At 39.8% G+C, this 27,274-nt stretch overlaps 1 protein-coding gene across 2 annotated transcripts in view; it reads right to left on the reverse strand.

Annotated features, from left to right (window-relative positions):
- The window catches only part of LOC120851300 (catenin alpha-2), a 1,370,085-nt gene that overhangs the window by 885,557 nt on the left and 457,254 nt on the right, over positions 1-27,274 (reverse strand). For both annotated transcript variants that reach the window (XM_040223986.1, XM_040223987.1), the window contains exons 5-6: positions 14,770-14,889; positions 8,027-8,293 (exon numbers count right to left, since the gene is read on the reverse strand). In XM_040223986.1, coding sequence (XP_040079920.1) covers positions 8,027-8,293; positions 14,770-14,889 — 387 coding nt within the window. The remainder of the gene's footprint in view (positions 1-8,026; positions 8,294-14,769; positions 14,890-27,274) is intronic.

Raw genomic sequence — 27,274 nt, forward strand, 5'->3', positions numbered from 1 at the left:
GTCTCATTCGGTAAAGCATCTGCCTACAAGGCGGAAAACCCTGGTTCGATCCCTGGGTCGGGAAGATCCCCTGGAGAAGGAAATGGCAACCTACTCCAGTACTGTTGCCTGGAAAATCCCATGGATGGAGGACCATGGTAGGCTACAGTCCATGGAGTCGCAAAGAGTTGGACACGACTGAGCGACTTCACTGTCCCTTTCACTTAAACCTAAATAGCTTAAACTAAATTAGAAAAATCCTAGATGTTGTAGAATTTGGATTAAAAAAATTCAAAATATATATCCATAAATTACTAGGTACTTAATAGTCATATTGGTGGGGCTGTAAATTAAAAGCCAGGAAAAAAAGAAAAAAGAAATCAGTGCAAGTTATATTACATAAAAAATCAAATATCCCACAAAGGGCTGAAAGTTCTCAAGATGTCCCAATTGGAATTATAAAAATGTTTGTTTGTTTGAATAATTAAATCTTACCTTAATTATTTGGAGATATGAAAATAAGAAGTATGGTTCTCAAGGTCTATTGATTATGCTCCTTCAACATGGTTCAGATACATATACTTCTTCCCATTTCTGTTCCCACAATGTACTGACATGCATAACCTCTCACTCTAATCACTCTCGTACACTGCAGCTTTGCCCTTCTCAAATCCATTCTCCACCTTGCAGCCAAAAGTGAAAGTGAAGTCTCTCAGTTGTGCCCGACTCTTTGTGACCCCACGGACTGACTATGGCCTACCAGGCTCCTCGGTCCATGGGATTTTCCAGGCAAGAATACTGGAGTGGGCTGCCATTTCCTTCTCCAGGAGACCTTCCCAACCCAGGGATTGAACCCAGGTCTCCCGCATTGCAGGCAGACGCTTTACTGTCTGAGCCACCACAGAAGTCCTGAGGGATATGTAAAAAACACAAATCTGACCAGGCGACCCTCTGCTTAGATCACCAGCCACTCCCTAATGCCTCCAGTTTGAAGCCCAGCCCCCTGCATGGCCTACAGGGTTCCAGAAGCTTCCTTCAGCTCCCTAACTTAGCCAGATTTCTCCCTGGGCTCTAGAAGCAAATAGCTTACACATACTTTACCCACCATGCCTCTGCATGCAAGGATGTTCTTTCTGTCTGAGAAACCTTCTCATTCACAGTCATCATGTTAATTCCTGCTCATGCACCACCTCTTCCAGGAATTCTTGGATTTCACTCTTCCTAATCTTATCTCTGTCACACACACAGGTTAGGTGCCTACTATGCATGTAGGTGTAAATGATACAGCAGCATTTAACACCGCAGTAACTATACCTGCTCAGTAAGCATTTCTCCTTTACACCTTTATGACTGCTCTTACCTCTCCTATACTGAAACCTTATTCCAAGGCCTAGAGTTGCCATCTCAGTAACTTAAGTTCACATATCCTTAGTTACTTACAGGGTTTGAAGTAGTAGCCAGATACCTGAATCCAAGTTCTGAGATCTTACCAAAATCCTAGGCTACGTCCAATAAACATTAAGTGGGAATCGCCTCATAGGAATATAGTAGAGGGCATTTTTAAGTATTAAGCACTTAATACTTAATAAAAGCATTAAAAATTAACACATATAACTGTACAGTCATTAAGCCTTCAAAAATATTGGCATGAACTCAGAGAAGCAGAAAATTGCTGAGCTTGCCTGCCCTATCTTATTAGTACCTGAATTAGAAATCTGAAATTGCTTTCCAAAAGCTAAGCAGTCATGCTTACTGGCTTTCATTTTTATGCCTTTGGCCTCCACCTTGCTAATTGCTTTAGAACATCAGCTACATCTTGCACTTTCCTGCCAGTGTGTTTATAGTGTTCTGATGGGGTCCTCTCCTCTTCTGTCTCCACCCTCACTCTCATGTAAAGAAATACACAGAAACTTTTTATCTTCTTAGCCAAACATGAGGGTTCCCAGATTTCAGTAGGAATGACTGCACAGAACATCAGAGAAGGAGAGGAGGCCTGGGGTAAGCCTTTCTGATAAATAACTATGTTGATTTCCAGAGCAAAAGGGAGGGTTAGAACTGGGAAGGGACTGAACAAGATGCTCAGTAAAATGTCTTCTTCATGGTAGCCTCCCTCCTTACCTGATGTTGTATAAATCATGAAGCAGTAAAACCGTTTGAGAATCCCTGAGCCAGCCATAATTTTGGTTCATGAGTCATTAAGGGACCCATACTTGCCCAGGAGCATCCATTTGGGCCTAGTAATAATAATAAGAAATAGTTATTTCCTATTCTAAAAGACAAACAGTGATATTTGGAGAAGGGGGTCAAAACAGAAATTCTACTTCAGATTTATTCAACACAGATCTCTGAGGTCAGGTATGTGGGCCTCTGACTTAAGCGATCTAATAACCCTCCAGCTCTCCACTGGAGCTATATTCTAACAATGTATCCCAAACCCAAATCCAGGGTTGCTATTACTAGCAGATACCCAGAAACCTCTTCTCCATGACCCCATTTCAGGAGCTGGTGTCGTGAAATGACTGCTGCCACCTGGAATCCTGCTGCTTCACCTCTTTCTTTGGACTAGATATTCTGGAATATGAGTGCACCCACTGAGACCAGCACACAGTGGAAGTCACTCTAGGGAGTGAACACTGGAGCACTGGGCATGGAGATGCTCCCTGGGGAGTGACGGCTCTCTCCCACTCAGTCCCTTCACCATGTCGGATTACATCCCCTTGCCACCCTCATCCACTGTAATACAGGCGTCACATCGTTCCTCACTTGCACAGCCCAACATTTCCATCCACTGAACACCAGAGCAGCGAGAAAACTGAAACTAGATCAAGAAAAGAAAATGCATTTAAATAGAAGGAGGAAAAAAAAAAAAGAAGAAAACATGGGAAAGTAGACGGGAGGTATGAAAAATTAGGCAGAAATACAAGTGACGACTCACATAGAGTATGTATGTCATGATGACATTTCAGCTCAATGTGGTTGTGACCAGACTGTCCTACTTCTCAGGCACAGATTTAAATCTTGCAAGTGAGAAGTAATGCAATGAAAGGGAAAGTATAGTTAATACTATTCAACACCTTCCTCCCTCCAAAGTTGAAGCAGTCAAGAACTAGAGAATAAGAGTGCAAAGGTTCCATGAATGCAGGGTCCCCCGAGACCTTCAGATATAGTGGACAGATGAGGACATAGAGAAGAGACAGGAACAGATGACAAGGCTGAAAGAGGTAACAGCCAGTAAGCAGCAAGTAGATTGGAATCACTCCTTAACACTAAGCAAAAAAAAAAAAAAAAAGTGAAATATGAGAATATGGTTAATTATGGTCAATTTTATTTCATTTTCCTTTTTGGTTATAGAATACATTTTTCTACAGGCTGAGGGGACTGAACAAGTGCAAAAGGAGAAAGTGAACTTGAAAGAAAAACAGAATTACTAATCAAGCAAATTCCCAAGTGAAATGGGAGAAGAAAGAGGCAAAAACACAACTAGAACATTTAAGATGAGAGGAATCTGAAATTAAGATTAGAGGAATTGTCTGATTTAAAAGAAAATAAAAGAGAAATAGCTATTGATTTTAAAGACTATGTCATGAATGGTGTGAATTTCCATATTTCGAAAGCATCTTTATCTATAAAAGAAAGTTTCAGAAAATAAGATATGGTATGTTCTCTTTTCTTTTAAGGAAATTCTGTAGCAATAACTTTTCATTCTCCTCTCTCCCATTCTTGAAAGTTTTCTACTAGTCAGCATTGACATTATAACATGATTTACTTCTGAGCAGTCATTTCATTTTTCTAAGCTCTTTCCAGTATCCCCCAGTAGATAGTTTCACTAGATAAAATTCACTACCTCAAACTCCCACATTTTAAATAGAGGCTGACAGTTCCACTGATTAGCAATCATTTTACTCTTTGCTGTTGTATCATTAGAAACTGTCTTAACAGTTTGAAGTTGTTAAAATACTGTTTTTTTCACTTCAGTCTTTAATTGCATAAATCACTACCGCAACTATTCATGTAGACAAGATAACAGTGCCAGAAAATCGATCACCAATCATTGAGATCTAATTATAACTACTTAGGTAAAAATCAATCCTATAATTTTAGATGAAGGCAAAAATACTAATTATTCCCTTGTACTTAATTAAATAAGAAACTCAAAGCCACTTCTGCAACCTACCTCTTGAAAAACTGTTTGACACAATGATGACTATTATTATGAAATAGACTTCAACATCAGGAGATGACTGAAAATGTATTTTCTATATATATGGTTTCTTTTACTTCAGAATCTCAAAGTTGTTTGACTTTTTCAAATTCCTATTACATTGGCAAGCATTAAACCAAGCATCAGGAAGGAATGTTACCAGAAAAGTAAATCACAGGAAGTCTGAGTAAGTTTCTCATCCAATGTAATACCAATTTGTTTAATATCTGAGAATAGCATTTAGAATTCAAGACAGATGCCTGTGAATTCTAAATCAATTTCAAGCCAATATGCCTGGGAAGTAAAAAATGCTAAAATATTCATTATGTAAATATGGAAGAGAAATGTATAATTCTGTTACAAAGTAAAGAGCAACAGAACACTATTTTTAGTGAGAAAATTTCAAATATCGTTAAGTGATGTCCAGATTTTTTGGTGTAGCATTACACCAGTAGTAGCATTATTACTTTTGAGAAGCATTATTACTTTTTAATTAATTGCATTTATTAAATAACTGTTTTTAGGGATCCAGACCAAATGGAATTACTATCTAATTCTACCACTAATTGAGACAGTTCCACATGTTGATTTTTGTCAGCATCTGAGAAACAAAATTTTAGACATTAAATAATGCTTTATGCAATTGACATAGCTTGAGAACTAATAGCCATTTAATAATAGAATATTATTTGGTTAATATACTTAGCTAATAGAATATACAATTACTTAGTTAACATATACTTAACGTAAGAATAAACCACCTAGTAAATAAGTATAATGATATATAAAGTTAATAAACATAATTAGTGAATTAGTTAATATGCCATTTTTTATTTTAAAAAATAACTTCAATTATTATATTCATGTGTTAATTTCCCAAAGCCTTACTTGTCCAGCATGAGAAGATGCCACCCTATTAGAACAGGTGAAAAGTATATCAACGTATTTTACTAATATATTTTCCCCATATGGCCTTAAGTTTTTATCTTCTGAGTCTAAAGGTATAATACCCAGTGATGCCTTGATTGTTAAATTCACTGTGGCTAAAGACTCCTTTTAATGAAAATCATCGAGATAGAAAGAGAATGGGAAGCTGCAGGCATCACGTTCTTGAGAAGAAGGTGGCAACAACTAAAGTGTCTGGACTGTCCTTCAAGAGAGGCCTCTGTATGTGCATGCCTACATTATTACCAGGTCCTCACTTAGGTTTTACTGTTTACTTTTTTATTATAAAATAAACTATGATTATACTGCAATTGATCAAAATCTAAATAATCTACCTATTCTTAATTTTAAAAAGCACCATTTCCAAAAAAAAAAGAGCATCATTTCATGAAAAAATTTTGTATTTGACATTGTAATTTTCTATTCTGTTTAACTGATGAGACATTTTACTTCTAATGTACTCACTAAAAATTAATATGGCATTATAATGTGTTAATATCTAAGTGCATGACTTACTCACTTTTGTTTCCTTAAATTATGGGTTCATCCATTCATATTCCAGAAAAACAAACCAACAAAAAACCCTTATCATCACTCTATCAAGTTCCAAAAAAACACCTCTTAGAATTTTTATAGGGACTGTATGAATCTTACAAAAATTGATAGGGTCAATAGTTTTTCCTACCTCAGACCCTGACATCTTTTACCAAAAAGGAAAAGTTACCCCTGGTAAAGGTTTCCCTAGTGGCTCTGGTGGTAAAGAATCTGCCTGCAGTGTGGGATACCTAGGTTCTCCCCCTGGATCAGGAAGATCCCCCGGAGAAGGGAATGGCAACCCACTACAGTATTTTTACCTGGAGAATTTCATGGTCAGAGGAGCCTGGCAGGCTACCGTCCATGGGGTCACAGAGTTGCACACAACTAAGCGACTTTCACTCACTCATTCACCCCTTAGTAGAGTAATTCAATTTCCTCTCTTATGTCCTCTATATCTGTATCAGGATTATTTCTAGCATCTATAAATAAATAAAATTAAGTATTAAAATAATAATTTTGTAAATTATTTTGTAAATTTAGTAAAATAGAAGTATTGTTTTTACTCTTCATTTTGTAAACAGGCTCTCTTTTCCATTATTTCATTTCTTTTTTTACAGTATGGAAATCTAGTGACTTTTATATGTTTATTTTAAAATTGATAAACTTATTGAAGTGTCTTATTACTTCTAATGAATTTTATGTTGTCTCCTAAACCTTTGTGAGTACACTACATATTAAGGCCCAATTTCTGGTAAATACTTGAAATTTATTACAATTACTCCTTATAAAATACTTTGGAAATAATATATAGTCTGAGTTCAATATGTATATATATTTCTTTGACTAACTTAAAAAAATAAGGGAAAGAGGAGAGCCATCTGTGAAAACAGGGAAGAATTATCTGTGTATGCCTATTATCTGGGTATGTGTACGTGCTTAGTCACTCAGTCGTGTCCGACTCTTTGCCACCTCATGGACTTCGGGCTCCTCTATCCATGGGATTCTCCACGCAAGAACACTAGAATAGGTAGCATTTCCCTTCTCCAGGGGATCTTCCACACCCAGGGATCAAACCTGGATCTCCTAAATTTCAGGAGGATTCTTTACTGAGCCACTAGGGAAGCCCTTATCTGTATACAAAGTGTTATAATTATCTCTCCTTTATATCATCCATTTCCCTGCCTTTAACAATCATTTCCTCCTGGTCCTCTTTTCTAACAGGCAGTCAATCATCTCCTGCCAAAAATTCATGTCTACATATCCAAGAGCAAAATCATCATTTTTTTCCACAGCTGTTAATAACTGATTTTTCTCCTGTGAATTTCTGTTACATTATATTTTGTCATTTAGAGCCTTGGTTCATTCTTTGTCCTTTTTCTCCTCTATAGGAAAACATAACTCTTAAAAGCAGATGCTAATTATTTATAAATGTCTGTAGCTCACCACACATATAGGCTCTCACTGAACATGGGATAAACTCAACTGAATTCCACCTTCTCACAGATGGGCCATATCCTGACCCAGGAGTGGTGAGAACTGTTAGCCTGGACCGTTGATGACAGGCATCCTTCTAGCTCATTTTGTTGCCTCGAATATACCCAGGCTCACTGAGCCCTCCTTCCCCTGGTTCTCTCACTGGGACACACCCCTAGAAACAGCAGGTTCAGAATGTGAGTCATTTATGGGACTAGCAGAGGTGCCACCTGGGGCGGGGCGAGGCAGTGCTGATGCAAGGAAGACCGGGACCCTGGATAGGACGAGAGGACAATGGAGTTTGATCGCCAGGGACTGGAAAATCAAGAAATTGAGAGCAATCCTCTACTCAGACACAACATATGAGTACTGTGCACCTACACTGCCTAGGACATTTGCCTCTTCAATAATGGAGTGCTGTGTGCTTAGTCGCTCAGTCATGTCTGACTCTTTGGGACCCTCTGGACTGTAGCCTGCTGCGTTCCTCCCCCAGGGGATCTTCCTGACCTGACCCAGGGATCAAACCTGCACGTCTCCTGCATTGTAGGCAGATTCTTTACTCACTGAGCCATAGGGGAAACCCTTAATAATGAAGATAAACTTGCAAATTATAAACTGTCCTTACTATAACAGTAAGGAAAGTTACAGTATTCAGGGTTTCTGCTTGAATACGATCAGGTTCTTAAACATAGTTGTCAGTTCTTTCAAAGACCAGTACTAGGTTCCACCAAGATGTCAGATTCCTAGTAACAGTGACATATCATGTAGCTTATCTTACTATTAGAAGCCTCCAAAAGAGGCAAATCGATGCTATCTTGGTATCCCTTCATCCCTAATACATTTTCGCAGTGAAAGCACACTCCCCTCTGGATACATCACCCAGATGCTTACATCAAACTCGTTCAGAGCCGCAGCCAGCTCCCCGATGCCCGTGTGGCCTTTGGCTTCATCGGTGGGAGAGGTAGCTTGAGCAGCATTGGAGATGCCGGCAATGGCCTCCTGGACTTGTTTGAACACGTAATCTCGGTTGGCTCTGGTGGCAGCAACGTCTGGGTGGCGGAGAAAAGCTTGGGAGGCCGTGTACAGCATTGTGGCGTTCTTCTTCAGAGCTCCTCGAGCGGCTGCCATCTCATCTCGACAGTGAGGGTCCTTCAGCTCCTGTGTGTGCAAAACACAAATGAGAAGCTTGCCATGAAAGTATCTGTAACAGAGCTTAGAGTCACAGACTTCTAGGACCACATCAATTTTATTTGTATTCAGTTAATATTTTACTTTATTTGTTTATAAGATGCTGTGTAATGACTATATTATATGTGGTATTGGTATGTCATAAAATCTAATTTGTATTGATCGATACAAAGGTAAAAAAGTAGAACTATAAGACATGAGTTTGAGCAAACTCCAGGAGATGGTGAAGGACAGGGAAGCATAGCGTACTGCAGTCCATGGTGTCATAGAGTTGGACACGACTTAGCAACTGAACAACAATATAAAATAAAATATTTGTACTCTCCGAATTCCAAGTTGAGATACTCATTTCATGACATACATTATTTAACTTACTAATCTAAAATCATAACATAAAACAATTTTGTGCCTGGGAAATTCCATATGACCCAGCAATCCCACTACTGGGCATATAATACCCCAAGAAAACTACAATTCTAAAAGACATGTATACCCCAATGTTCACTGCAGCACTATTTACAATAGCAAGGGCATGAAGGCAACCTAGATGTCCATCGACAGATGAATGGATAAAGAAATTGTGGTAGATTTATTCAATGGAGTATTACTCAGCCATTAAAAGGAACAAATTTGAGTCAGTTGTAATGAGGTGGATGAAACTAGAGCCTCTTATACAGGCTGAAGGAAGTCAGGAAGAGAAAAACAAGTATTCTATATTAATGCATATATATGGAATTTAGAAAAACGCTACTGATGAACTTAGTTGAGAATGGTCTTGTGGACACAGTGGGGGAAGGTGAGGGTGGGAGGACTTGAGAAAGTATTATTGACATATATATAATATTGCATGTAAAACAGATAGTGGGAAGTTGCTAAATAACAAAGGGAGCCCAGCCTGGCACTCTGTGATGACCTAGAAGGGTGAAATGTGGGGAAGGGGAGAGAGGCTTAACAGGAAGGGGATATACATACATATGATGTCAAAATAGTACCCACTGAGGAGTTTCTTTATTTTCAGCTTTAAAGAGCATTACAATATGAATGATTATATTATGATTGTGAATGATTCACATTGTTGAACAGCACAAACCAACACAAAATTGTAATTTGATCCACCAATTAGAAGTAAATAAAGCTTTTTTAAAATGCAATACGAATTTAAGAATTACATGTTAATATAGGAAAATAAGTGAAGAAGAAATATTTTTTCTACATATATTTTAGAAACCATCTCCTCTCTCTAGCTGCCAAGAATTTGTACATATTGCTCTTCCCATGTGAAATATCTGAGCTTCCCTGTTCCAGCCTATCCTTTCGCTTGATGGGGCCCATCTCCTGAAAACCCACTCTCCATCCAACTCTCTAAGCTACCTCTCCTTCTAGCTGCCCCCACAAGGCCCTCTTCCCTCCAATCATTAAAATGCATCATGCTTTACTGCATTTACGTAAGTATATATCTTTCTCCTAAACTGTATGTCTAATGAGAGAAAAGAGCCCTAGCTATCTTGTTCAGTGGTTCTTCAGTCAATAGCACAATGTCTGGCTCATAAAAATGCATCCAATAAATAATGCTGCAAGACTGTAAAACCTGAGCCACCAACAAAGTAAGTGGCTTGCGTGGATCGGTTAGTTATCAGCAGATGGAAAACCCAATCTTCAATCTTCTGACACTGTGCCTGCCTCCATAATCAATTACAATTACAAACATGGGAAATCAAACTCGTCTGATTTTGCTTACTGCATCACTGGCACTTCATTATCATTTTCAAAATGGGGTTCAGTTTTTTAAAAAACCACTTTTGATGGCAGATCTATCATTTTAGTTTAGGGTATAATAAAAAAAATAGATCACAGATAATTTGCTTTCTAAGTTTTGGATGTCAAAATAGTACCACTGGCGAGTGTCTTTATTTTCAGCTTTAAACAGTATTGTTAAGAAAATGTTCACAGTATTTTTAGAAATGTTAAAGGCAGTATTGTTCTCTCAGAGCTATGCAGGACCGCCAGCTGAGCATCTCTGGGAGAAAATTTCTCTAGTTTCAAAATGTATCATTAGAGGGTGTTTGAACCACTGGGGTTCTATTCCTGTTTGCTCAGTTGGTACATGATAGATGGATGACCTGGAAACAGTAAATCACATCCTCTCTTTTTTTTGGTCAAAATAATTCTGAGACATGCACATTATATTTGATATCTAGGATTGGTAAGACAAACTGACAATAAGAAGTAAACAATCAGACTTCCCTGGTGGCCCAGTGGAAAGGAATCTGCCTGCCAACGCAGGGGCCATGAGTTCGATCCCCCATCCCGGAAGATTCCACATGATGTGCGGCAACTGAGCCCACGCGCCACAACTTCTGAGCTTGTGTGATGCAACTTCTGAGGCCCACGTGTCCTAGAGCTGCATACTGCAACCACTGAGCCCCAGTGCTGCAACTACCAAAGGCCACGCGCCTGCGCCTGTGCTCTGCAGCAAGAGAGGTCACCGGAATGGGAAGCCTGTGAGCTGCAACAAAGAGTAGCCCCTGCTCACAACAACTAGAGAAAGGCCCCACGCAGCAACAAGCACTCAAATAATAAAAAATAATGAAATATAAAAATTTATTTAAAAAAACAGTAAACAATTGAGCCATCTATCCCCTTCTGCTTAGACACTAACAGATCAATGCCAGTCAACAAAATTTCTAAACCGAGACAACTTATTTTTAGCACTAAAGCTCAACACAGATAAATAGGGAACCAACATCTGAGGGAATCCTTTACACTGGACAATCTAGGCAGTGCCATTGGAAGTTATAAAGGGTCTTAATTAACTTCCAGAATGCCCGGCCAGAAATTCTATATTCCATTCTGGGGTATCTACACTAATAAGAAAATCTAAATATGAAAATGAGAAATAGAAGGTAGGAAATTCTTCCCATAAAGATATTTTTAGAAACACTTTTCATCACATGGAAAAAAACTGTAAACAATGTAAATGCTAAGTTATGAAGACCTGGTTAAGTAAACTACTGAAGTTCTCATTTGATGGGCTCTCTATGAAGTGAAAGTGTTCGTTGTTCATTCATGTCTGGCTCTTTGTGACCCCATGGACTGTAGCCCGCCAGGCTCCTCTGTCTAGGGATTTCTCTAAGCAAGGATACTGGAGTAGGTAGCCATTCCCTTCTCCACAGGATCGTCCCGACCCAGGGACTGAACCCATATCCTCTGTATTGCAGGCAGATTGTTTACCATCTTGCCACCAAGGAAGTCCCTGGACTCTTTATGTGGATATTAAAAGAAGTTTCCATAAAATAATAAAATCGGTAATATAAATAAAAAGAATACAACATGCATACTTATATGTATAGCATGAATATAAATGTCAAAATATGAAGATAAGCAATTGAAAGGCAATCTACCAAAATATGAGTACCACGTTTTTGTGGTTGATAGATGGCTATGTGCCTTTTTTCCCTTCTTTTCTAAATTTTCTTGAAAGAGTTTGAAATAGCAACTAGTTAAAATGATGTTAATGAGATAAAAATAAATCATATGTATGGGCCTTCTGAGATGAATATCTCATATTATTCCCGTGGATTTTAATACCAGTTACATGCTGATGATTTGATGAGGTTTGATCTCCCCTCATCTCTCTGCTATTTGACATTTCTACATGGATATCTTATAAGAATCTCAAAATCAATGTATTTAACTATGATATCTTGATACTGCTTGATACTGCTAGAAGACTGGCCACTTTCCAGTCTTCATTCATCTCAGTAAATTCACCACCATGTACATATTTGCTGAGACAGAACCTCAGATGTGAACTGGTCGCATCACTCCCTAAGCTCCCATAGCCAATTCCACAGCAGGTCCTGAGTGTTTTATTTTCAATGTAAATTTGGACTCCCTAGGCTTTCCTCCATCTTTACTGCTGCCACGCTAAAGGAGACCATCTCTGTGGCAGGAAGGACAGGGCAGGGCCCTGGGACAGCCTCATCAAGTGTAGGCATTACGCAAAAGACAAAGTTACCTCCTTTTTTTTTTTTTTTCTCTTAATGAGACCACAAGGCATGAAGGAATGGCAACTAAAAAGAAACTCTGCAGCATCTGAGCAAGAAACTCTGAGCATGAAAACCATGGAGCAGGTACAATATAAATGCAGGACCTTCCACGTGTGGTGCCTGATGCAGGAAAATTTAAAGGGAAAAAACAGCTCTTAGAATACCTGTAGCGTGGCTTCAGGAGAAAAATGCCAGGACCAGGAGCTGATGCACCCTGGTGCAATCCAGGACATACATCAGCTCTTCCCTCAGTGAATGTTCAATCCCTAATCAAAAAGACCCCTACCCATTCAAAGGGCTACAAGATAAATGGCAGATCAACAACCCTGTGAGGCATTACTGGGTCCAAAGGACTCCCACACTCCTCTCCTTAACTTTTGCTTCTGCCCTGAGTAAACTGCTACTTTGTTCTCTTTGCTCCTCAGCCTCAGAATGTGTGTTTATTTTTCCTTTGCACTTTGGTGTTCCTCACCCAAATTCTTTTGGATGAGTTGAACAAGAGCCTGGACTTTTGACAAAGTTTTTCCAAAAAGTGTCACTCATCTAGACAACTTCAGTCCCACCCATCCACAACTAGTCTCTGCTCTCTGACACTACCCCTTCTTTGCAACATATCTAGAAAAATATGAAAATGTAAATCTGAGACTTTGATACCAAACTCTGAACTGTTCAACCACTTGCTACTTACAATAAAATCAGAACACTCTCAAGACTCTGAGTGTCCTGGCACCCACCTTTCCCCACAGCCTCCTGCTAGGTTCACTGAAATTAAAAGTCAATGTAATTTGTTGTTGTTTTTTGGTTTTGTTTTTTTTTTTTGGTCAGGTGTTGAAACAAGCTAAATAAATAGCTTCTGGGCCTTAAACCTTTGCTTCAGAGTGACTTCACTCCTAACCACACTACACATTGTGGGCTACCAAGCAAGACTCCACCTGAAGAAAGGATTCTGTTGATAACAAAATACCTGAAAGTAATCGCATGAACTAAAATCATACAAACTGTGGGAAATAGTGAAAGACAGGGAAGCCTGGCGTGTTGTAGTCTATGGGGTCACAAAGAGTCAGACACAACTGAGCAACTGAACAACAAAATCATGCCTGTGTGGCCATCACAAAGCACTAGAAGCTCTTTAGGGAAAGGGACTAGGTCTTGGCCAGATTTGTTACCCAGCTATTACTTCTGTTTGGTACAGATGAACACTCAAAATGTTGGCTAGAACTTTCCTGCTGAACATAGAGAACATTAGAAAAAGTCACTGGAAGTTGCCAGAAATCCTGGGAGCAGTCAAGAGGGCAGGTGAAGAGGATTTTAACAAATCTCCACATATTTAAAGATGCTATTTGCTAAGAAGAAATAAAAAGATACACTCTTTGGAACACACAATTCTAATGGTCCCTACAGAACAAACAGAGCTGGCCAAATAGAGAGAGGTGTTATATATATATGGTGCTGTCCACAGGGTGGGGAGGTAAAAACTGAAGGCCAAGGACAGTGCCCAGGGAGTAGCCACAGTGCCACACCAGTCTGACATTTTTTATTTTTTTTATTTCAACCAGGTCAGACATCGAGAACAGACCTGTGGTATGAAGGGGGAGAGGTATAGGGAGGGATGGATTGGGAGTTTGGGCTCAGCAGATGCAAACTCTTACATGCCAAATGGATAAACAATAGGGTTCTGCTGTTTAGCACTGGGAATTATGTTCAATATCCAGAGTTAAAACATAATGGAAAAGAATATTTTTAAAAACCATATCTATATGTATAACTCAATAACTTTGCTGTACAGTGAAACTTCACACAACATATTATTCTAGATATGTTGTAAAGATGGGCGAGTGTCAAATTACAGTTTTTAATGTAATTTCTTACATTAAAAAATAAATGAATAAAGGTCAACAAAAAAGAGAAAGGTTAGAGTCTGGTGAGGTTGGCAAGGTGGTCCCCACCAGTAAAGCAGGTGGCCTGTGATCAACTGTAAGTACCCAGGGGGACTGGGAGTACCAGCAGTGTACAGTGGGACCAGAAGTGACCCAAGTAGGAAACTGCCTTTGTGATCATAGGTCCTAGGGTATTTGATGATCTGACAAGTGGTTGATGCACTTGATGATGCATTGTCCAGGTCTACAAAACTGCAAGGTTATGTAAACTCACTCGCTTTCTCCCCTTGTTGTTGTTGTTCAGTCGCTCAGTTGTGCCCAACTTTTTGCAGCCCCATGAACTGCAGCACGCCAGGCATCCCCATCCTTCACCATCTCTGGGAGTTTGCGCAAACCCATGTCCACTGAGTCGGTGATGCCATCCACCCATCTCATCTTCTGTCGTCCCCTTCTTCTCCTGCCCTCAGTCTTTCTCAGCATCAGGGTCTTTTCTCCCCTAGATTTCCAAAATTTTTCCTACCTGTTGTCTTCTCGCAGCTACATAGTTAAGTTTCACCATCTCTTTTCCAAATTCTTTAAAGCGATTTGCAAGGTCTTGCTCATTTGTAGCATTTTTGACAGCTTCCAAGGCCTCCTCCACCTGAAACAAACAAACAAAATTCCAATATATTTATAACTGGATAGTATTTCAATATTGGACTTCACTGGTGGCTTAGTGATAAAGAATCTGCCTGTAACACAGAAGATGCTGGTTTGATTCCTGGGTGGGGAAGATCCCTCTAGAGAAGGAAATAGCAACCCACTCCAGTATTCTTGCCTGGAAAATCCCATGGAGAGAGGAGCCTGGTGGGCTACAGACCAAGGGTTGCAAAAGATTCGGACATGACTTAGTAAATAAACATCAACAAATTTCAACATTGCTAAACATGTTAGAAACACTAGTTGTTTAAAAAAATGCATTAATATTTAAATAAAATAACAGGAAAAAAGTACCCCAACAAGCATTTATAATCAGCAAATTATATACTATTTTTTATACAAAAGATGCATGCATGCTGTCACTTCAGTCATGTCCTGTTCTTTGCAACCCTATGGACTGTAGAGAGGCAGGCTCCTCTGTCCATGGGAATCTCTAAACAATACTGGAGTGGGTCACCGTGTCCTTCTCCAGGGCATCTTCTGACCCTGGAATGGAACCTGCGTGTCTTATGTCTCCTGCATTGACAGGAGGGTTCTTTACCACTAGCACCACCTGGGAATTGTTACATAAAAGATAATAACTGCTAAACTTCTAAATCATATAAAACACTACATTGTTTGTATTTTGAGCTGCGATTTCCATAAGGAATATGGACTTTTACTTTCAAGTAGAAAGATAAAGAAAAACTTAAGAAGATGTATGGATGTAAAAATAAACACCAGCAACCTTCACAGGAGGAAATGTTTTGTAAACAAAAACTGGACGAACTCCTGGGCTGCAAAAAGCTTGAGATAGCTTAAATCTGCATCTTGGCATCACCTCAAAATCTACAGAAAAAGGATTGCAATTTTATTTTTATTTCATTTATTTCTTTACTTATGGCTATGCTGAGTCTTGGTTGTGGCATGCGGGCTCGTCAATGCTGCTGGCAGGATTTCTCTTGTTGTGGTGAGCAGGGCCTAGTTGCAGCTTTTGGGCTCTAAAATGTGGGCTCAGTAGTTGTGGCAGACGGGCAAGTGGCTAGAAAAAGTCATAGATTAACACAGTACCAAGTGATAGAGATACACAATTTGTTTAGACTTGACACAATCATAAAGGTTGCTAATCCAACTTCCTCACCAAGTTTCACTGGGTGGAGGAAGAAAATGGTGTATATAAACAAGTGATAATGGATACCATCTCATTCTTTCCTCCGTAGATATTATAATACCATTCAGTTTACCCAATAGACTGCCATTTCATTAAGGAAAGAGTTGCAGCCAGAATGGAGGTTATTTGTAAAGATGGTGAAAGGAGCTCAATCTAGACTCCAGATAAAATGATTTCCATTCTCATCATCTATGGAGATTCTTCATCTTTTTTTTTTCTATTTGTAAAAATACAAAATTATTTAATTCGTCAATTTTAGTCTTTTCCAACTCCTATGCAGGCTTTAATTACACTCAAGGAAAAGAGAAGCATAGTTGAAAACAGAACTGTTGTGTGTTAGGATGTCTTTTAGGCACTCGAGTCAAAGGGCATTTTATAGTAGGAAATGGCTCATTTAAACATTTTCATGGATTAATGAGAATCTCATATCTCAAACCTTTAAAACAACACATCAATGATGTCTCCCTTTCTAATAGATTTATAGCATGGCTATCAACAGCATCACTGAGAGGAAGCTCTTGGCAGTTAATTTGTTCCTGCTACTTATTTGAGTTGTAAATCTTTTCTTAGGACATGAAATCTGGCCCCAGGGAAGAACAAAATAATTATCTCAGAAGGAACTAATTCTTGAATTTGTCTTATTATATATATATATATATATATACTTATATAAAACAGGCTTCTTGTTGGTTTTTAATCAGGCCAATTTGGAGTATTTATTTTGCTTTGTTACACATCACTTATTTTCTTATTGTTTTTCTCTGAAGAATCCAGATGCTGGTCTGAATTTATGCTTCTAATTCAATGAAGTTCCTTGGAAGAGCAACACCAGTGATAGTGTCTGTCTGTGAAAAGGTAGACTTCGTCATATTCAGCAGAGTTAGAGTGACAGGTATCTAGTCAGAAACACACTTCTGAACCTATCCAACACCCCACAGAAATGGAAAGAATGGAATTAACATCTAGGATTTAGGATACTATCACTGGCCCAGTACGCTGCTATTAAAGAGATGAATGATACAGAGAGCGGGAGAGAGAAAGAGAGAGAATAAACACAAAGTGGAAGGGTCACAGATGAGGAAGAAGAAGAAAAAAAAAAAAACAGGGTGGGGGGAGAGATGGGCAGCGTCCAGGCACTTCTGAAAAGTCAAAATCAATATGAAAATCAAGTTTTTGCTTTTGAACAGAGCCAATGTTCTTTTGTCATTTTCAGGTGTCTGGAGAAAGGAAGTTGACTCCTACATGCCAAGCAATGGATCCTCCTGCCAATGCAGGAGACATCAGAGACTTGGATTCAATCCCTGGACTGGGAAGATACCCTGGAGTGAGGAATGGCAACCTACTCCAGTATTCTTGCTGGGAAAATTCCATGGACAGAGGAGCCTGGTGGGCTATAGTCCATGGACTTGCAAAGAGTTGGTCACAACTGAGCAACTGAGCATACACACACAAAAGTGAAGCAAACATCTTAAAAGGTAATCCTTATGTAGAAAAGGATTCCAAGACACTTTGTCCACCTACCTGCCCCACAGTGACACATATAGGTCAGCACGTGTAGGGAGGGCTATGGAGTCATACTGGCCTGTGTTTGAGCCCCAGCTCTGTCATTTGTTAGCTCTGTGATCCAGAGCAAGTCACTTAACCTTTCTAAATTCCAACTCCAATGTCTTCATTAATAATACAAAGGCAATAGAGTCCAGATACTACAAAAGGTTGTTGTAAGAATAATATTGGATATAAAATGTAAAAAAGAAGAAATAAAAATGGAAAACTTAAAATAAGGTGGCCAACTAAGTCCTAATATAAAATAAATGTAAATGGGCTAAACGTTTTCATTAGAAAACAAAAATTCTCAGATGGGGCTTTTAAAAAGATCCTGCAATATGTCATCTATAAGAGACAATTTGAATAAAATGACATAAAATGCTGAAAATTAAAAAAGGAAACCTTCTACACTAATGAATTTAAAAACCTACTTGAAATTGATAAATAGGTAAAATGCCAATATTGATTTTAAAAAGAAGTAACAGAACTCGAATAGACCAAAGAATGTTATAGAAATGAACATGGCAGCCAAAGGTGACTTTTCTACTCTTTTCCCAAACAAACCAGGCACATTAGGTGGGTGAAAAATGAAATGTAAAATAGCAAAAACATAGCAGAATGCCTGTCAAGAATTAGGAGCTCCTTTCACAGACACAGGCTTCCCAAGTAGCTCAGTGGGTAAAGAATCGCTTGCAGTGCAAGAGATGCAGGTTCAATGCCTGGGTAGGGAAGATCCCCTGGAGGAGGGCATGGCAACCCACTCCAGTATTCTTACCTGGATAATCCAATGGCTAGTGAAGCCTGACAGGCCATATAGTTCATGGGGTCACAAAGAGCCAAACAGGACTGAAGTGACTGAGCGTGCACGTGCACACACACACATAAACACACAGATACTGACTTGCTATATAATCCACCTAAGGGTAAACATTGTTTCTGAATGATTGTAAAAAGGAAAGACGACATCTTGCTCGTGGACTATCCGCAGGTGACACGAATCTAGAAATAGTGGAAGGACATCGTGGTCTCATGGGGGAACTGTTATAAGGGGAGCTTGCCAGGGCTCTGTGTGCCAAGCTGGATTGGGAAATCACTTCCAGCAAGCTGATAAAGAGGGCCCTCAGAGCAGTTGCCACATCCTTCCTTGTAATGAATACCCTCCTGCCCTTGGGCACTACTGACAGCTGTTCTCACAAAAGCCAATCTGGGCTGAAGAACATCAGTGCAAGAACCCTCAGCTCCGCAGGTCTGCCTGTCCTTAATACTGGAGCCTGTGCATGGGAACAGCTGAGAAAAGTGAAAATTCCAGACAGGATATTACAGCATCCTCTATCTTTACTGGATTTAGATATTATTTTCAAGCTTGTCTCTCACAACTCTTGAAATCTTTGATCTTCTCACAGAGTCTGCTCAATATAGCCCTTACCCCCATTTCCAGAGCAAACCTACTTGCCACTATTTACTCCACAATTGTGGCAATTTGTTTGAGACAGACTCTTTAAATCTAGTCTCCAACTTTCCTGATTGAAATTTTACTCATTTACTTTGACATCATAAAAGTAGACTGAGAACTCTTGAACTAACTCAATACTTTTTAAGCACCTTCTAGGGGTTAGGCCGGCATACAGGGATGGGCCCAGCACTGGACACAGGAGTCTGACCCTCCTCCTGGACTGTGTGATACAGTCACTGTCCATGTTGTTATGAGCAACATCTCTGTTTGGACATTCCAGGGTCCTAATCTTGATACTCAATTGATTAGATTTTAAGTGACACCCAACGCAACGATTTAAAACAATAAGGCCCCTATGTCCAAACTTTCAAGTTGTGAACCTTCAAAGATGCCAAGGTGCATTCCCTAAACTGAGTGAAACTGCAGCTTGCCCTCCATCTCCTGTTGCTGATGACCCTTCAGCTCCAGCATTCCCACTTCCCCTTCCTCCCCCAGTCAGTAGCTCTTCTTGTCTGTTCACTCAATGCCAGCCCCTGTACGCCAGCTGTCGTACTGGCCTAGTGTACTTTTCAAGGCACTGTATTGTAAGATGAAAGTGTTTTATTTTTCTGTTTAATTGTTTTATATGTATTATTTGTGTGAAAAGTATTATAAACCTATTACAGTACAGTACTATAGAGCTGACCATGTTAGTTGGCTACCTATGCTAATTTTGTTGGACTCAAACAAACTGGACTTACGAACACACTCTTAGAACTGAACTCGTGTGTATGTAGCAGACTCTGGTATGTCATACGAAGTTCTCTTGTTAGGATCTGGCAAAAATATTTTAAACTCTTAGGTTGGAGGAAAAATAACTGCCGTTTTGGACTCTGAATTTTAAATCATTATAACTATGTTCAAGTACATCTTTATTAATCAAAATAGGAACCATTACAATCAACACTATTTTGTCAATGAAAAAAAAAGCTTGTTTATTCCTGTAGCATAAAAATCCATACTTCATGATTTGACAGACTCTTGGAAAGCATTTTCTGAGTCCTGCTAGTTGTGGAAGCATTTTCGCTGCAAAAGTTGTTGAGATTCTTGAAAAAGTGGTAGTTGGCTGGCAAGACGTCAGGTGAATATAGCAGATGAGGCAAAACTTTGTAGCCCAGTTCATTCAACCTTTGAAGCATCCGTTGTGTGACAGGCAGTCTGGAGTTGTCTTGGAGAACTGGGCCTTTCCTGTTGACCAATGCTGGCTGTAGGCATCACAGTTTTCAGAGCATCTCATCGATTTGCTGGGCATACTTCTCAGATGTAATGGTTTCTCTGGGATTTGGAAATCTGTACTGGATCAGAGGGGCAGCAGACCACCAAACATTGACCATGACCCTTTTTTTGGTGCAAGTTTGACTTTGGGAAGTGCTTTTGAGCTGTTTCTTCATCCAACCACTGAGCAGGTTGTCACTGGTTTTAGAAAATCCATTTTTTGTCATGTATCACAATCCAATAAAGAAATGGTTCATTGTTCTTTCCTAGAATGAGAAGATGGTACTTCAAAATGACATTTTTTTAAAATTTTTAGTCAGTTCATGAGGCACCCACTTATCAAGCTTTTTCATCTTTCCAATTTGCTTCAAATGCCAAATGATCATAAAATGGTCAACACAGTTCTTGGGCAACTTCTAGTGTAGCTGTAAGAGCTTCAGTGATGGCTCTTAATTGGTTGTCATCAACTTTCAATGGCTGGTCATTATCCTCTTCATCTTCAAGGCTCCCATCTCCTTTGTAAAATTTCTTGAACCACCAGTGCACTGTATGTTCATTAGCAGTTTTGGGGCCAAAGAGTAGTTGATGTTGCAAGCTGTCTCCACTGCTTTATGATCCATTTTGAACTTGAACAAGAAAATTGCTAGAATTTGCTTCCTGTCTAACATAATTTCCACAGTCTAAAATATACATAAAATAAGCAGCAAGCAATAATTCATTAACAAAAAATGCAAAGCAAGAAATGTGTATTAAAATGATGTGTAACATTGTTACCGAAAGAGTACGTGTGTGGAGTCTGGCTTCAGCTCAAAAGTCAATAAAAAGGCCAGGTTGGTAGAAAGGAAAGTTTGCTTTATTTCAGATGCCAGCAACTGTGGGGTCGGAGGAGGGTGGCAGACATCAGTCCAAAGGCTGTCATCTGTCCAAAACAGGGGGTAAGAGCTTTTTATAGACAGTCAGGGGAGGGGTTACATGCAGAAACAGCACAGTCATCTCTAACAGTCATATTCAAATTGGTCATCAGTGGTCTGACTAGCATCATCTTGGTTGTTTTAGCTACAGTTCATCTTCAGTTCCAGGGTGCACTTGTTCCCATTTCTTTACAGTCAATTCTCAGAATTGTGGCAGCCCAAACCAACTTATAAGCAGAGTACATCATGAGAAACACTGGGCTGGATGAAGCACAAGCTGGAATCAAGACTGCCAGGAGAAACATCAATAACCTCAGATATGCAGATGACACACCCTTATGGCAGAAAGTGAAGAAGAACTAAAGAGTCTCTTGATAGAAAGTAAAACAAGAGAGTGAAAAAGTTGGCTTAAAGTTCAACAATCAGAAAACTAAGTTCATGGCATCCGGTCGCATCACTTCTCGGCAAATAGATGGGGAAACAGTGGCTGACTTTAATTTTTTGGGCTCCAAAATCACTGCAGATGATGACTGCAGCCATGAAATTAAAAGACGCTTACTCCTTGGAAGGAACATTATGACCAACCTAGACAGCATATTAAAAAGCAGAGATATTACTTTGCCAACAAAGGTCCATCTAGTCAAGGCTATGGTTTTTCCAGTAGTCATGTATGGATATGAGAGTTGGACTCTAAAGAAAGCTGAACCTCAAAAAATTGATGCTTTTGAACTGTGGTGTTGGAGAAGACTCTTGAGAGTCCCTTGGACTGCAAGGAGATCCAACCAGCCCATCCTAAAGGAGATCCGTACTGAGTGTTCATTGGAAGGACTGATGCTAAAGTTGAAACTCCAATACTTTGGCCATCTGATATAAGAAGAGCCAATCATCTGAAAAGACCCTGATGCTGGGAAAGACTGAGGACAGGAGGAGAAGGATGACAGAGGATGAGATGGTTGGATGGCATCACCGACTCAATGGACATGAGTTTGGATAAACTCTGGGAGCTGGTGATGGATAGGGAGGCCTGGCGTGCTGTGGTCCATGGGGCTGCAAAGAGTCAGACACGACTGAGCAACTTAACTGAACTGAACTGAAGTCCTGGGTACAGTCTGTCTGTAGTTAACTTCTCCACTGGGGGTTGGTATCTATTAGACAGCTCACAGGATATGGCTCAGAATATTATCTATAGCCCTTGAGAAAGAACCTTGAGAAGGTCCTTGACTATGCATAATGACTAAATTATTATTTAGTCTCTTTTGACGTCCTTTCAACATTTCTCATTTCTCTAATTAAACTTATTCTTTGACTAAGTTTCCACAGGCAGAAGGCATGCAGACAACATGGTGCACTGGTAAGGAACACAGCCTTCTGCTCCATTTCAACATAACCATATTTATTTAAGAATATATTTCAATATCAAATGGCAAAGTTCAACAATGCAAAACTGCAATGACTTTTGCACCAACCTAAATAGCTTGGAAATGGGAGTTGGCCAAGTCAATGAATAAACAAATATAGAATTCTATATATAACTACTTGTTAAATCATATAATCTGGTTTGACATTGATATCTCAGCATCATCATACTTTATCTCTCTGCCTTCTAAAGATAAGCTGCCTTCTTGATTAAATTTTCTGTTTCCTTGTGAGCAAGTGAAGAAAATGATTTCATCAGAAAGCAAGAATGATTAACTGCTAGTGTCACTGATTCATAATGTGCCATGGTTTACAAAACACAATAATACAGCTTGATACATTTCCAAAGTTACTTTCAGCTTGTGCAAGAAAAATGACAATAGCAAGTTTCACTGATTACTTATTGATGCACCAGACAATGTTCCAAATTGTTTACATGTATCTAATTTTGTCCCCCCAAATAGGTCTTTGAAGTTAATATTTCTCTTGTTTCTGCTTTACAAAGGAGAACTGTGGCCAGAGGGGTAATGCAGCCAGCCTGAGAGGTATCATAGCAAACATGAGGTAATCTGGGTTTGAACCCAGGTACTTTGCTCCAGAACACGTAGTTTGAACTCCTGAGCTGGGCCACCTCAATTTCCCAGAAAGGATGGGTTCATAAAGCTGCTGGAGTCTGGGTCTGGATCGTTCTGATCATTTGCTAATGAAGATTCTTTAAGGGTCCTTCCCCATCTGATCAGTCTCCAGGTTCTAATGCTTCTACCTCTTTAGTTTCTATAAAATCTACCCCCTTACAGTTCACATAGCCACTGTCTGCACTCAGCTTTCCTTTCATTCACTGGCCTGGGTCATGTAAAATATCTCTCAATCTGTCTCCTTGATTGGGCTCACCCTTCTGATTCCTTCTCCATACTGCTACCGAAAGTATTTGTCTAAAGGAATTTGATTTTATTGTATAGGACTACTCAGTTGCTCTCCATAATCTATAAACAGAACCTAAATAAATTTGTTGTTCAGTCACTAAGCCATATCCAACTCCTTGTGACTCCATGGACTGCAGCATGCCAAGCTTCCCTGTCCATCACCATCTCCCAGAGCTTTCTCAAACTCACGTCCACTGAGTCGGTGATGCCATCCAACCATCTCATCTTCTGCCACCCCCTTCTCCTCTTGCCTTCAATTTTGGTAGATTCCAAACTAATTATGATAATCAAGAGGCTCCCCACCCTACATCTCTCTCTAACTGCCCCTCCCACCTAACCCTCTCTGCTTCAACTATGAATCAACCCTATTCTTGTGAATACTCCAAAATTTTGCCTCACTCTCATGCCTTTGTTCTGTCCTCGGTTTGTGAAGCTCTGTGTAGGTAAAACTTTTTGCCCCACCTGAATCCATCTTCCCTCTTATGCAAGAACACCCCAGCTGTGAGCAGTAAACCACTCTCTTCTTGGGCTGGTTATCAAATCCCAGTTCATGCTTTCTGCCTACTCTGTGAACACATGGCTGAGCCCTTTAATAATTGTTCCTTTGTTAAGTTTTGTAGGGAGAGTGTGCCAGACAGGTGACAGAGGAGGAAGGGGTTTTGTTTGCTGGTCCTGGAGGGCTCCCTGGACAGAGGCAGCAGCAGAGGCAGCTCCTCCAACACCAGGTGCCCCTGGGGGTGATTCTGTAGTGGAGTGTCTCCAGAAAGACATCTCTTCATGAGCAGTTTTTTTCTTGACTCCCTAAAGGGCAGATTTCTAGCAAGTTCCATTGGCTTGTGTGGCACCTCAGTATCCCTTCTATAATCCAGTGATCCAGGAACATCTGGATCCTGGCCCTGATGTGGGTGGGCTCTCTCTCAAGGGCTCTTTCCATCTGCCATTCCTATACTCCATTCTTCCTAGTCAATCCCCTGTTACTCTTATCAGAGGTAATAACTCTTCACGTTAAACTTTCCGTGCTCAAATTACTGTGTAGCTTCACTCTCACTACTGGACAGAATGATGCCTCCTCTACTCTTTGATGTGGGCCCACCTCTTTCCAGGGGGTTCCCTGGTGGTCCAGATGGTAAAGAATCTGCCTGCAATGCAGGAGACCCTGGTTTGATGCCTGGGTTAGGAAGATCCCCTGGAGAAGGAAATGGCAATGCACTCCGGTATTCTTGCCTGGAGAATTTCATGGACAGAGGAGCCTGATGGGCTACAGTCCATGGGTTCACAAACAGTCAGACATGACTGAGCGACTGACACTTTTTCACTCTTCACAGGCTCTTTCCACACCCTCAACTCCTAGCTCTCAGCTTCAAGCTTGGGCTTGTGACCCCAGCCTGTTCAATCTGGTTCAAGCATTTGACTCAGGAAAGCACAAATCTCATTCTGTTCACTGCGGCCCATTCCTAAGTCCTGTCTTTCCCGACCACATTGCCCTTCTTCATATTATCCTGAATTCCCCAAAAATACATTGGTTGAACTGATCTCTTCCTTGCCTTGCGGGTGTGGTGAGGGAGAGGAACAGTGTTGACCAAACTCAGAAATCAGCACATCCCATTTCCCCTGTAAATAATTTACTCAGAGATATGTATCTGATTTAGAGGCGGACAGAACCAACAAGCTTGTGGAACCTTTATTTGAGCTTCTAGGAAGAGAATTTCTTCTTTTTCGCTATCTCTAGTCTAGAAGCATGTAATCGTGAGAATGTTTTAGAGTTACCTTGAGATCATGAGAAAAGGGCCTACAGAGAAGAGTGTTCTTCCTGAGAAAACATAGAAACTGGTCCTTGTCACTGGTCCTTGTTTGTACCTTGATCAAGCTCTGCCTGAAGCCAACTCCCTTTGGAGTTTCAGTTTGGTGAGTCAATATATTTCCTTTTTGAAAGACTAAGTTGGGTTGGGTTTATGTTATTTAAAAATGGAAAACTTCCTAATTACTGTATTTTCCTTCCAGATGAGACCATAGCAATATGCACAATTTTCCCAACATGCACTGTACTCTTTCTTAATGTCTCCCCCATTACCAGCCTATAAAGTTTTAAAGGCAGGAGCTGAGTCTTATTTACCTTGGAAGTTATGTATTGTGGAACAATGTTCTGCACACAGTAGGCATCCAATAAGTATCTTGAAAGGATAACTGAATAAATAGACAAATTCTAAACAACCCAGCTATATGAAGTTAATGCTATGACGGCTCTGATGAAAAAGGTATGCTAAGAATATGGGCAGTAATTTTTACATTTATAATTAGAGACAGGATATTTTATACTAATTGCTTGCTGTTATTCAAACATGAGAGTCATATTATGTGCAGCATAAATTAATGCAACATTGTAAATCAACCATACTATCATCAAAAAAATTTTAAACCATATGAGAACTGCAGAGGGAAACATAAGACTATTGAGAAATAATGTTACTGGGGATTCTCTAGTCCATTTGATGCTAATGTTACAAAAAGTATAGGTAATGTTAAACCTACCCCCAAAACAACTGGGCAGCAGCATTATATTTGGCCCCTGGTAGTCTCAAAGATAACCTGAATTTTCTGAGAAGTTGACTAAAGGGTTGTGTAGTCTATGTTGCTGTTGGCTTTCCAGGGAGAAGTTCTGAGACAACTGAGAACATCATTATTCCAGGAGTCAGCTTGAGTACAGAAAAAAGTGATTGTTTCCTCTAACATACTCATGTCTAGGTGAGTCTGTGTGTAATTTCATCACCAATGCCAAGAACCGAACAATAGAATCTGATTACATTCATTCCGAGACTAGGGAAAATAAATATCGCTCTTCTCGATCACTGATTGAAATGCGAAACTCCTTTCAAAGTGTGAAGTGTCACGTCTCAGCCTAACACACTGACAATGTCAACTGATTACAGGATACACCAGGTGTCTGCAGGGAATCACTCACCAGCAACTTCAACAATACAAGTGATTATAATTCAGTAGTTTTTAATGATGTCTGATGTGCAAATGATTCTTTTAGCTTCACTCAGGAACATCAAATTCCCACTTTGGCGATAACTCAGCTTTGAACTATATGTCACTCACTATTTCATCAGTAACTTCTTGAATTTAAAATAACTACAGTAGCAAAAACCTTTGACAGCCCTATCGAATCTTTAATAAAATATATTCAAGAGAGCTCAACATTAAAGTACACATGAATACTTACAAAATAAAGCAACTAGCTTCATATGAGCAGTTAGAATATCTATGTGTGTGGGCTAAGCTGCTTCACAGTCATGTCTGACTGTTCACAACCCCATGGACTGTAGCCCGCCAGGCTCCTCTGTCCATGGGAATCTCCAGGCAAGAATACTGGAGAGGGTTGCCAGGCCCTCCTCCAGGGGATCTTTCTGACCCAGGGATCGAACCCGTGTTTCTGATGTCTCCTTCATTGGCAGGCAGGTTCTTTATCATTAGTGCCACCAGGGAGGCCTGGTTATATGAAAAGATGAACTATACCAACATAAAAACTTAAGTTTACAAATGTAATTTTAAGGTAGCAGAATGCAAAAACCTATACTCTGCCAAATCACACAGTCTCTGTAGAATTGCCAATTCTTTACTTGATTTGAACGATTTACTCAGGATTACTCAATTTGCCAACAATTACCTACAGG

This window comes from Oryx dammah, unplaced genomic scaffold (genome assembly GCF_014754425.2).
Source record: "Oryx dammah isolate SB20612 unplaced genomic scaffold, SCBI_Odam_1.1 HiC_scaffold_25, whole genome shotgun sequence".
Lineage (NCBI taxonomy): Eukaryota > Metazoa > Chordata > Mammalia > Artiodactyla > Bovidae > Oryx > Oryx dammah.